The 12,143-nt window shown below is 41.7% G+C and overlaps 1 protein-coding gene across 1 annotated transcript in view; it reads right to left on the bottom strand.

Annotated features, from left to right (window-relative positions):
• LOC128544497 (ephrin type-A receptor 7-like) overlaps positions 1-11,367 on the bottom strand; it is a 92,141-nt gene extending 80,774 nt beyond the window's left edge. Inside the window, exon 1 of the mRNA XM_053514645.1 lies at positions 11,218-11,367. Within this exon, the coding sequence (XP_053370620.1) occupies positions 11,218-11,287 (70 nt within the window). The 5' untranslated portion in view covers positions 11,288-11,367. The remainder of the gene's footprint in view (positions 1-11,217) is intronic.
• Between the last annotated feature and the right edge of the window lie 776 nt (positions 11,368-12,143).

Raw genomic sequence — 12,143 nt, 5'->3', positions numbered from 1 at the left:
GCATCAGCTCCAATGACGACGTGGACATGAAGGAGGAATTCTGCTGAAGGAAACGTCTGAGGTTCGAAAGGACCGGGTCACACAGATGTCAGCAACAAGGACACGAAGGACAAATGTGTGTTTTAAGGTCAGAAACGTCAATTTATCCCCGCGAAGGACGAGCTGTTTAACTTCTCCTGATACGGACTCCGGATGCATCGGGATGCTGAGCAGGATAAAGGAGCTTACGGGAGATGAATAAATGAACGATTCACTCTGTCTGTCTGACTGTCTGTCTGACTGTCTGTCTGACTGTCTGTCTGACTGTCTGTCTGACTGTCTGTCTGACTGTCTGTCTGACTGTCTGTCTGACTGTCTGTCTGACTGTCTGTCTGTCACCAACAAAGCTGACAGGGCTGCTCGATTGTGGCAAATAAATAAATAAATCATGATTATTTTGCCTGATACACAGATCTAGTCTTGATCGACCGCACTGATTATACACTCACACAGAGACGAATACAATTCTGATTTTAATGTATTGCTTATCGAATTTACAGAACGATTAATGAGAATAATTTGGTTTTTAAACTTATTTTAAATTTAAATATACATTTTAATAGCTCAATACAACCTTTTAATAAAATATTCAAGAAGCAATTATTAAGTTGAAGTGCAACATGAGACGATTCCCTTCACATTTGTGTTGCTGTTTAATTGGTCAGGTGGTGTCTGACTGCCGGGTGGGCGGAGGGATGGACGGACGGACAGACTTTATTCATCCCATGAGGGAAATTGTTGCGTTACAGCATCAGTTGTTACAAAAAAAATAAATAAATTGTAATTGTGACTAAATACAGATGTAAATTTGTAATTGTAAATGATGACGGTGCAGATGATTTAAAAAGAATATGTGCAAATTGTCAGAGTAATAATAATAAATATTACATAATTGATTTAATGATAATTATTATTAATATTATTATTTTTATTCTAAGCTAAAAAAATGTGCCAATCAATTTTATTTAAGCAAAGTATGCACATATGTAATTAATCAAGAGTATTATTTTTTATTTATGTTTTGTTTTATTTTTTAAGTGTGTGGGGGATTCAGTTTTATCTGGCAACTTACAGCATGCTTCCTGAGAGAGTGCATTTTAAGTGAGAGAGTAAACATAAATAAATACATTAATGCACGGTTCACACACACGCACACACACACACACGCACGCACACACACGCACGCACACACACGCACGCACACGCACGCACACACACGTCCCACTGTGGAGATATATATATATATATGGATCACTGAGGCACTCATTTTATTATATAATTAATCTTATTGATCTTAATTTTGCACTATTTTATTTTTTATTTAATTTGTTCTTAATTTTTTTCATTAACTGCAATTTTTTATTTGTTTTTTATAATGTAAAGTATACATGAGTGCTTGAAAAACACTTTCAAATATTTTATCCGTTCTGATCAGGGACCAATCGAACAGGCAAGCTTTGTAATACAAGGAGAAATTCACCAAGAGACGGAGTGTCGCAGAATAATCCTTTAATCTCCATCATCTTGTTCTTTTCATCGTTGGAAGCCAAAATTGAATTTAAACTAAATGTAAAAAATTAAATCTGATTTATTGGTGCATAAATATTCTCAGATGTTTTGTACGCAATAAGGAAAGGCTCCAGATAGACGACCTGAGGGTCACTTAGTAGGACAGTTCCGTCACTTTCACACGAAGAACCGAGAAGATCCTGAGCTCTAAAGGCGACACGAAGAAGCTAAAGCGGCGCTCGGCTGGGCTGCGGGTTCACTCAACATCAAAAATCAAATAATTACCCAGGTACGCTTTCTCACCACCGTCTCATTTAAATCGCATCTTTATCGTCTCTTGCTCTGAAAAACACTTAACCCCGAGCTTAGACGTGATTCCTCCTCATTTTCTTTAAAATGGATCTGATTGGCTTTCAGCGTTTATCTCCCCAGAGCTGAGATCGGATTGACAGGAGCACCTCGACATGACCTTTGATGACCTTTTACATCACTGTAAAAGATAAAATCGATAGTATAGTGCGCTTCGAAGGAGGCCATTAAGGCGGAAGATGAACATCAACCTTGGGCAGGAGACAAGGTCAGGAAGGTTTGGTCCAGAGATGAAGTATCGAGCATATCGAGCATGGAGAATGAAGGTTCGAGCGAGAAATCCGTCTCAGGTGGGACGTGACCTTTGTCTTTAGCGGATCTCCGGAGGTCAGGTGTACGCTCCGGTCCTGCTCGTCAGACGTCCACTATCTACTATATATTGCATAGATGCAAATGAGCAACGGGCCAGAGGAAGCCGTTTAGCAGGCAATCTGAATAATCAGTGGAATCCATTCTCGACGGGTTTTTTATTAAACGAGGCTTTAAACGGATTAATGCTGATCCTTTATCAGTCTCCGCGACGAGCAAATAAACAATCAGAGACGAAGCGGTATGGAACAGCACGACCGGGGAACGGCACAAGATTACAGCTCCACGGAGGAATGCAAATCTGTCCGTCAGTAAAGACGGAGGGGGAAAAACTGACAGCAAGGAAGCAAGACTTTGCATTAATTGTTTAAAATTCATATTAAAGCTTGGTCTTTTACTTATCACAGTAGGAGCCGTTCGTTAATTGTCTCTGATCACTCGAGGAGCCGAGACCCTCTGAGGCCCCATCCAGGTTTATTCTTCAGCATCCCTCTCTAAATGCACATCAATCTGTCGCAGATCCTCTCGGGACACGGCAGCGTGTCAGAGGTCACCAAGAGCTGGTCCAAGATCAGTCCGGAAATGAGGAGAGGAAGATAAAGCGAAAGTGACTATGAACTGGAGAAAGGGCGAAGCTTCTGAAGGATTCTCCACTGATCCCTGGAGATCATGCTTTCCCAGGTGCATATTGTATGTTCATGTATCGCTGCACTGACTCCAAGAATCTTTTTCAATTAATTTTCAATTTGTATATATTTGCATTTGAGGTGGTGAAACATTGTAAATCCTTTATTATCCAAGCTCGTGTTACTAACAGAACCACAATGCAAATCAAATCGGTGAATAAGTATCGTGATAATATTGTACCGGGAGTGATTCCCGTCCCAGTCAAAGATTTGTACTGTATCAGAGGAGTATATGCTTTATTTCTGTATTGATTTATAATTAATTAACTTAAGGAGAGAGAGAGAGAGAGAGAGAGAGAGAGATAGGGGTGAAGTAAAGACTGTTTATTGTGGTGTAATTTCTTTTATTCCCTGACTTATGAAGTAACATCACAGACATGACTTGATCAATGAAATGAACGAAACCAAGAGTGATTTTTCAGGCTGGCAGGAACAGGATGCCCTCGAGGAAATACTGCGCTTTATTCGTTATGTCATCTGAAGCCGTCTCGCTGGCCTGTCTGCTCTGAGAAATTTAAGTTTGGGTAGAAGGAGTTTTGGAGGGGATTTTGGCAGGCGCCGGTGGCAGGTCGCAGATTAAGCAGCCCCTGTGGTGACTTTATGGACATGAATAACAAGCCATGTGTTCACACTGCATCTTAATTAACACCATCATAACGGGCTGAGTCACAACACTGACAGGACACAGCAGATCACTGGATAGGGGTTAAAAAAAATAAAAACAAAAAAATACTCTAACACATAAATATATATATATATATATATATATATATATATATATATATATATATATATATATATATATATATATATTTATTTATATATTAGCACTTCTTCCCATGTTTACTCTCCTCTATCAACTGGGAAAAAGGAGCCAAAAAAGCACTTCAGCACCACGGCCAGCTCCACTGCTCGTTCTAAAGGGGCGTCTCAACTCACCAGGGCTGGCCGGCTACCGGCCCTCGGCAGTCTATAAAAGGCCAGCCGAGCATCAGTCTGATGAGTAGCGGCTCTTGGGTGCTAAACTCTAACCGCTTTAAAACCTGTCCCCCGACACACGCCCGACGAAGAGCCGACGCCAGGGTTCGCCTGAATCATCAGGTTCCTCAGCCAGCTGAGATCATTCACCGGCTCGGGCCGACCGCTGCCACCTCCAGAAGCCAAGGAACCTCCCCTCTGCACCCTCCTTCCAGACTCTCCCCTCCCATTTTGTCCTTTACCTACATTTGGTAAATTAAAAAGCGCCTTTTTCCCCCCTCACCAGCCGTCTCCCTGTGTGTTCAGTTTGTTCTGCTCAGGGCTTTACGATACTGACAAAGACATTTACTTAACACAGACACACAAGCTCTGGCTACATTTGATTGTAATCAGGGTAAGAGAACACACACACACACACACACACACACACACACACACACACACACACACACACGGCAGTGATGTAATTATTTTTCCTGCTATATTGTACAGTATACATAATTAGATTTTTTCTAATGCTGCTTTATTTACTGTTTGTTTGCTTCCTATCTGTTGTGTTTTGTATAGAAATCTGGTGTAAAAAATTAAATAAGGTACTTAAAAAATAAATATAACTATGCAGGTTATGTGCATATGTAGTTTTACACGTGTAGAAATAAAGAAATTTATTTTAAAAAACAAACAAACAGACAGACGAATGCATAAATTAAAACGTGGGTACATTTTCTACTTTTGGTTGGTATTTACTGAGACTGGTATTATAGGTTATTTCACTGTTATTTAGCGCCAGGCTTCAGTGCGATACAGTATAATAAGCTAAGGTGCTAGCTGTAAAAGGCTATACTGCAGAAGCCAGTGTCAAAAAAGACACTTTATTTTAAACTGTTTACATAAATGTAGGATTTTTTACACAAAACTGCAACAAAGGCAAGTACTGTATAGCACCAGGAGCGAGACCCCCTCCGAACTCAACCACGAGTCATTTAACTGACTAATGCAACCTGGTTAGTGTCGTAGGAGTGGGCTTAACACTTTAGTATCCTGAGTCAAGTATAAATCACTCTTCACACACACACACACACACCAAACAACCAGACAACCGGCTAAACTCAGCAGGCAGCAGAAGAGCGACTGAGCCTAAACCTACAATTTATGTATTTATTCATCTCTGAGAAACTGCACGTTAAAAGGTCGGGCAATTTTCCAGGTCATTGGTCAAAGCGGCCCAGCGAGAGGAACATCCCTCCTGTTGTCACGGCGATAACGTGGTTGAGGTGGGAGCGGCGTGTCAGCAGGGTTTAATATCATGCAATTGGGCGCACGTGAGGTTTACCGTCTTAATGAGTCTAAAAGGTCAAACTTCTCCTCGGAAGATTAATGAGGTTTTAGGGGGAACACGGGCACCGGCCGAGGTGCGGGCGCGCTGATAGGACACAAGAACCCGGCCCGGAACAAAGTGTCAGTAAAAAGTGAGAGTGTCATTACACACGTGTGATGCTGTAGCGCTTAAGATTATTACAGATCTGAACACCAAGGAACAGGTGATCACCACCTACACACACACCGCTGTGCAAAATAAACACCACCAACACACACTGGGCAGATTGTGCATTAGTGTGCAGATTGGTATATTATATTATCACTATTTAAAAACATCTTCATGTAAAAGTTGTTAAATGCAACATCAGGGCTAAAAAGACCACAAAAATGATCTGTAGGAGTGTTAATGAGGTAAGAAAAAGAGGAGAAAAACATCTTCGGCTCAATCCACTGCTTCGCTCTATTTAATCCAACAATTCAAGTTGCAGGTTCAAGTGACACTTTACGCCACTGAAAGACTCTTTACATCCAACTTACGAACATTCAAGTTATGAATTTCCGCTGATACGAACGGACTTCGCATTACAAACAGACCTTGCATTACAAACATGCGAACAAATCGCAGAAGTAGCTCATGTGTATTGTACAAAAAATAGACACCGCAGTACCACCAGGTACCAATATTTACAATTATATGCCATATTTTCAGCATAATTATTGAATGTATAAAATGTATCCAGTATATTGTATATATGTGTGTGCGCGTGTGTGTGCGTGCGTATGTCTGTCCCGATGGTAAATAATCCTAATTTCGGAAAATCCTCAACACAACAAAGTTTACAGTCTGCAACAGCTCTTACACAAAATGGTGTCCTTTCCAGTGCGCAGTAAACACCATATAGCGTTGTCCTCCCCCACATCAGCCCGGGCTCCGGGATTCCCCTCGTGATTTGGAGGCGCGGTTTCATGAGTGTATAATGCGGAAACAATACATCAATAGTTTGTTTTTGTTATTTTAAATGGTTTAAATTGTACATTTGTGTAAAAGGGGTACAAGATTAATTTTGTTTGACTTACAAACAAATCCGACTTATAAACGTGCTCCCAGAATGGGACTTATTCGTAAGCCGGGGACTTACTGTACTCTTTACTCCATCAGACGACTCTTGAGCGACCCTTCACGCCGTGACATGACACTTGCGAATGTTAAATGTATAATTACTCCATCGGACAGCTCTTGCCAACGTTAATAGTCCCTTTACGCCATTGTCTAGGTTCCACTCTAAGTGTCACTACACTATTACAGACTACCTTTGTAATAGTGTAGTGACCTTTTATAGACTTCCTCATGATGTTTAATGAGGTTTGTTTGATACAAACAATGTTGTCTGTACTTTTCACTACCATATGAAAAACTTATTTAGTGAATTAATATGATGCAAACTGCGCGATCTACAACAATTACAGATAAATAACAAAACATGCTGAAAAAATATTTAGAAACTCTCCATGTACGTACTCTCGATATTAAAATGAAAAGCTGGGGCGACTTCATATTCGCTGCAGTTATAAAATGTGTGTTTCATTTGCAGCATGAAGGCTCTTCACTTCTTATTAGATTACCGAGCATCACCAATTCATCACCGTGGCAGAACGTAGAACTCACACCACACAAATATAATCGGAGCTCAGACGGTCGCTGTAGGAAACACCTGCACCAGTCTGTGGCGTATTCAATTACACGCGGCTTCGGCGCTGCGCGTGTTAAACCGACTTCCTGTCCATTAGCAGGATGTTTAAAACTCTCGGGTCGACTCGGATATTCATCACACTCACTGCTGGTGAACAGGAACACACACCAGGACACACACACGCGCCACTGCATTGGACTCCTGCGTCAGTAAAGTGTTACTTATTTGACCCCATTACTTTCAGGCGGATCAGGACGCCGTGAGCGGACAGCGAGGAGGAGAACAGAGCGGGAGATGAAAGGTACACGTTCGGGGGACTGGTGAGACGTGACCCGTACAACACAGACATATCTACATGCAGGGTTTGTTTAAAACAAAGGTGTCTCCCACCTAGCTGGCTTTGTGAGTGGAAGCTAAGCTAGTACGTGTGTGCTAAGCTAGTACTTGGTACATGGAACTATCCTACAGAGTGCTAGCTATTATATACCTCATTTCCACTACACTGGTGCTGGTGCCAGGTGCCGACTAGGAACCACCGGGAGCTGCATGATAATACGTCACAGGCCACGCCCACTAAACAGAAGCCGATGTCAGTTTACTGGTTATTCTCCAAACTAGTATGAAAATGTATTTCAGTATCCAAAAGCAGTTTATTCGACGTGTTATAACCACTGAAAGTCTATTTGGTCGGTTGTTCGTGTGAAGCCTGCGACTATTAGTTCTTCTTTTATTTCCTCATACACTTTTTTTTTTCTTTAAGCACTTTCCAATTTCTGCTGAATCTCGGCGAATGTCCAAAATGCCGAAAAACGCTTCTGTTTCGTCCGCGCTCCACATAAACGGACTTTGGGTCTCCGCCATTTTTTTAACGCTCCCTGTAACTCCGCCCACCGCTCGTGATGTCATGGGAATGGAAGTTAAACTAAACAAACAAAATAGAAGCTAGCTGGGTGTGTGAAGGCTTAGGGTTAGCTTAAAACATGGAGCTGATTAATTAAGTGGTAACTAGTGGATGGCACGGAGTCGTTAGTTTCCTGACTGATGGAGTGGGCGGGACTTACACAGAAATATGTTAATGATGTGTATGCATTACAATATTTAGCCACAGAACATTCTCCAGTCACTTTCTTTCAGGCTTAACAGTGTGTGTGTGTGTGTGTGTGTGTGTGCGTGCATGCGTGCGTGCGTGCGTGCGTGCGTGCGCGTGCGTGTGTGGCCTTGTAAGCACATCTGATTCTTTAACGCTGACCCAAAATAAACCTCCTGAGGCATTTTTAAATAAAAAAAAAAAATACAGAAAGTTTCAGCCGGATGCAGTGTAGAGACACACACAAAAACACACACATACAGTGCACACACACACACACACACACACACACATTTATATATACGTATGTATGTATGAATGTGTATATATACCTATATATCCATATAAACACACACACACACACACATACAGTACACACGTTCCTCAGCTCCATTAACAGACCCTTCCGTTAAAGTGACACTGAGTGGAGTTTAAACTCTCGGCCTTCCACTGCGTGTCCGACTGCGCCAGTCATTATCTCTTCCTCTGTCTCACACACACACACACACACACACACACACACACACACACACATGCACTCTTACTGAGTCAGGTCTCATTCCCACTGCTCTGTACAGGAGTAGTGTTAGAGGAACCTGAAGGTTACAAGTTACAGCTTCACACCACCATCACACTGGAGACTCCTTCCACTGAGGTTCAGCTTATATCAGCGTCACTTCATGCAGAGCGCAGCATTAACAGCTCCTGACCAATCAGAGTGCAGGACCAACATCTGGAGATTATTTAGTAGACAGTACACGTGAGTAACGCAGTTTGCGAGTGTTCCGCAAGAGGAGCAAAGATTTTTAATAAATTTTGACTTGGAAAACGAACAAGTCTTGGTTTTATGAGTACCAGGTATCAAGCATCACGCATGCGCTTCTTGTTTTGACGGCAAGCATCACATGATCACAACTGAGCCAACGTTTTTTCTCTCTCTTGCGCTGCGGAATTGTGGTTAATCGTCTCCCCTGCTGGGTCTTAGTGCACGTCTCTCACTGGTATAATCAACATCCGTGCAGGCGTGTACTGTTTACTATAACACTGCGACCACATGTGTGTGCGTAAAACATATTTAATTTTGTGTCTGTATGCATGTGTGTACAGCGCGTGTGTACTGTTTATTATAACACACGAGTGTGTGCGCGTGTGTAAAGCAAAAGCAAGTCTCATTAGAGAGGTTATAGATTTATTTTTGGCCCTCTGCTCAAAGCTCAGCCGACTCTATGCGTCTGTGTGCGAGCACACACACACACACACACACACACACAGACAGACCCCTCCTACTTTCGCCTTCACAGACACACACCCACCCACACACACTCTATCTCTCTGCTCCACACACTGCTCTATTGCAATTCTTTGCACTTATCTGAGTGATTTATTAATAATTTTTTTAAGGTAAAGTGCAGGGTAATTTGTTTTATTTTTACTTTATATTCTGTGTTAATTATTTTTATGTACTTATTTTTTTGGGCTGTTGAACGAATAATTAGAGTTTCTATTATTTCTTATGGGAAAATTCGATTTGGTTTACGAGTGTTTTGGAATACAAGCTCACTTCCAGAACGAATTATGCTCATAATCCAAGGTTTTACTGTACAACTATTCAGCATTTACAAACTGAAGATTCCTGAGAAACCGCATGTGTATGCATGTGTGCACATGAGCGTGTGTGTGTGTGTGTGTGTGTGTGTGTGTCTGTGTGATGAGCAGTGAAGGCGAAAACGAGCCCCAGATGAGATGCCAAGGTGAGTTAGTGCTGAGGAGCGAGGGATAAGACAGTGAGAGAAAGCCTCCAGCTTCCTGATTAACCGCATGAGGGACGATGACCGCCCTCGAGTGTGTGTGTGAGAGTGTGTGTGTGTGTGGTTTCACGATGCTCATGTCAGCCTTTCAGAACACACACTGCTTTCACTCCCATTAACTGATGTCACAACATTCATTAGCGCGACGATGTCACTCAGACCCGAGACTGACGCACAGAGATAACACACACACACACACACACACACACACACACACACACACACACACACACGCCATGATCAAAATCCTGATCATCACCAGGGGGAAAAACATCATTACTACATTTTATCTTTTTGTATTTAAACCCTCTGTGTGTGTGTGTGTGCGTGCGTGCGTGTTTTCCTGTTTCGCTCATTACACTTTATAAAAAAATTGAATGCATTCATTAAAATTTAATTCAATAATTAAAACAATTAAATTAAATACATTATTTATTTATTTATTTTTATTTACTTATTTATGCCATTGATGTATAAATGTTTATCCCTTAAAAAGCATTAATAATATCCTTGTCAATTATAATAATAATATAATTGATATAATAATAATAATAATAATAATAATAATAACTGTAATACATCTATGTATTTTAATAAAAGGAATTATTTAATATATGTCCTTACATTATGAAAAGCAGAAATTTTAATTCTTTACTCTTTTATTATCAGGAATTTACAAAACGAAATAGTTTTTTCCTGAAATAAAAACATCACTGTATCTGTTAAAATATATATTTTTTTTCTCTTAAATGTTCATCACTAAGATGTGACCTTTATGAAAGACCATTATTTAGGTAAAAAATACTCACTCTGAGTGTGTGTGTGTGTGTGTGTGTGTGTGTGTGTGTGTGTGTGTGTGCCACCACAGTGACCAGTTCTATGACATCGAGGAATAGAATTGGTTCTGTTCTCTTCTCACCTGAACCTGTCCATGAAGCAAATGCTGAAACCTGACAGTATGATCCACACAAATACACACACACACACACACACACACACACACACTCCTCACACACACTCCCTCACACACACACACAGACACTCACAAATGAGTGACCATAATGGAGAATCTAGATGCTGTGTGTAGAGGATGCTGAGCTCACCTGTGACTGACACACACACACACACACACACACGCACGCGCTCAGCAGGATGAGGGGATGAGCATCTGGAGGAATTATTTTACAAAAAAGTGCAATGAAGAAAAGAAATTAACACTGAACTACTGCAAAGGTCAGGCAAGGGACATGTCACGTGACATGTCATAAAATACACCTGAAACACACACACACACACACACACACACACACCTCCAGAATGAGACAGAATCCTCAACAGCATCCTCACGAGCTCAGGATCCCAGCAGAACACAAGTCCAATTAACACACACACACACACACACACACACAGAGATGTCTTACCTTCCTCACACACACACTCCTTCACTCTGATCAGGAATAAAATCCACAGCAGCGCCTCACACAGCTCCATGATCAACCGGACGCGCGCGCGAGACTCTGCTCATGTCGCTGCCGCGCGCGCTCACCGCGCTCTAACACACCGGCACACACACACACACACTCACACTCACACAGTCATACTGCACATGCACACACACTCACACACTCATACTGCACACACACTCACACACACTCCGGCGCAGCAGCAGGAGGAGAGAGCGTCAGGCGCGCGCGCGGGTTTGTAATGACAGCGACACGCGCCTCGCGCCATATTTGGTATCTATGTGGGCGGGGCTTAGAGACTAGATTGCCGGGGAACGAACAGCCAATCAGAACCGAGTGTGTTTATTAGCGCGTTAATGAGGGAGGGGCGGAGTCCAGGGGCGGAGTCCGGGGTGGGAGTTAGTGAACAAACAAAGTGTCGCGCGGCGGTAAGCACTGTCGGCTCGCGCCTGCGGGGGCTGGGTTCGATTCCTGCCTTGGCTCTGTGTGTGTGTGTGTGTGTGTGTGTGTTTGCAGGTTTTCTCCCAGTGCTTGGCAGGCTTCCTCTGGGTTCTCTGGTTTCCTCCAACAGTCCTGAGACATGCAAAACAAAATTAATATTAAACTTTTAAAGTCGCCTGTAAATAGCCATAAGAAGTGCTGGAAAAGCACGAGTGTAATCGGGTCCAATCACATGAGCCCAAATATATATAAAAAAAAAAAATAATTAATTAATTATGAGAAAAAAAATCAATTTTTTAAGGGAAAAAAGGGTGAAATTAATAAATACAATAAACATTGTATTGAAAATGAGGAAAGTAAATATTATTCCACCATATTTCTGTGTATAGTATATATATATATATATGAGAGAGAGAGAGATGTAGATGTACAGATATCAAACT

The sequence above is a fragment of the Clarias gariepinus genome, chromosome 16, assembly GCF_024256425.1.
Source record: "Clarias gariepinus isolate MV-2021 ecotype Netherlands chromosome 16, CGAR_prim_01v2, whole genome shotgun sequence".
Classification (NCBI taxonomy): Eukaryota; Metazoa; Chordata; class Actinopteri; order Siluriformes; family Clariidae; genus Clarias; species Clarias gariepinus.
Note: the sequence above shows the minus strand (reverse complement) of the source record. Positions and strands in the feature narration are given on the sequence as shown.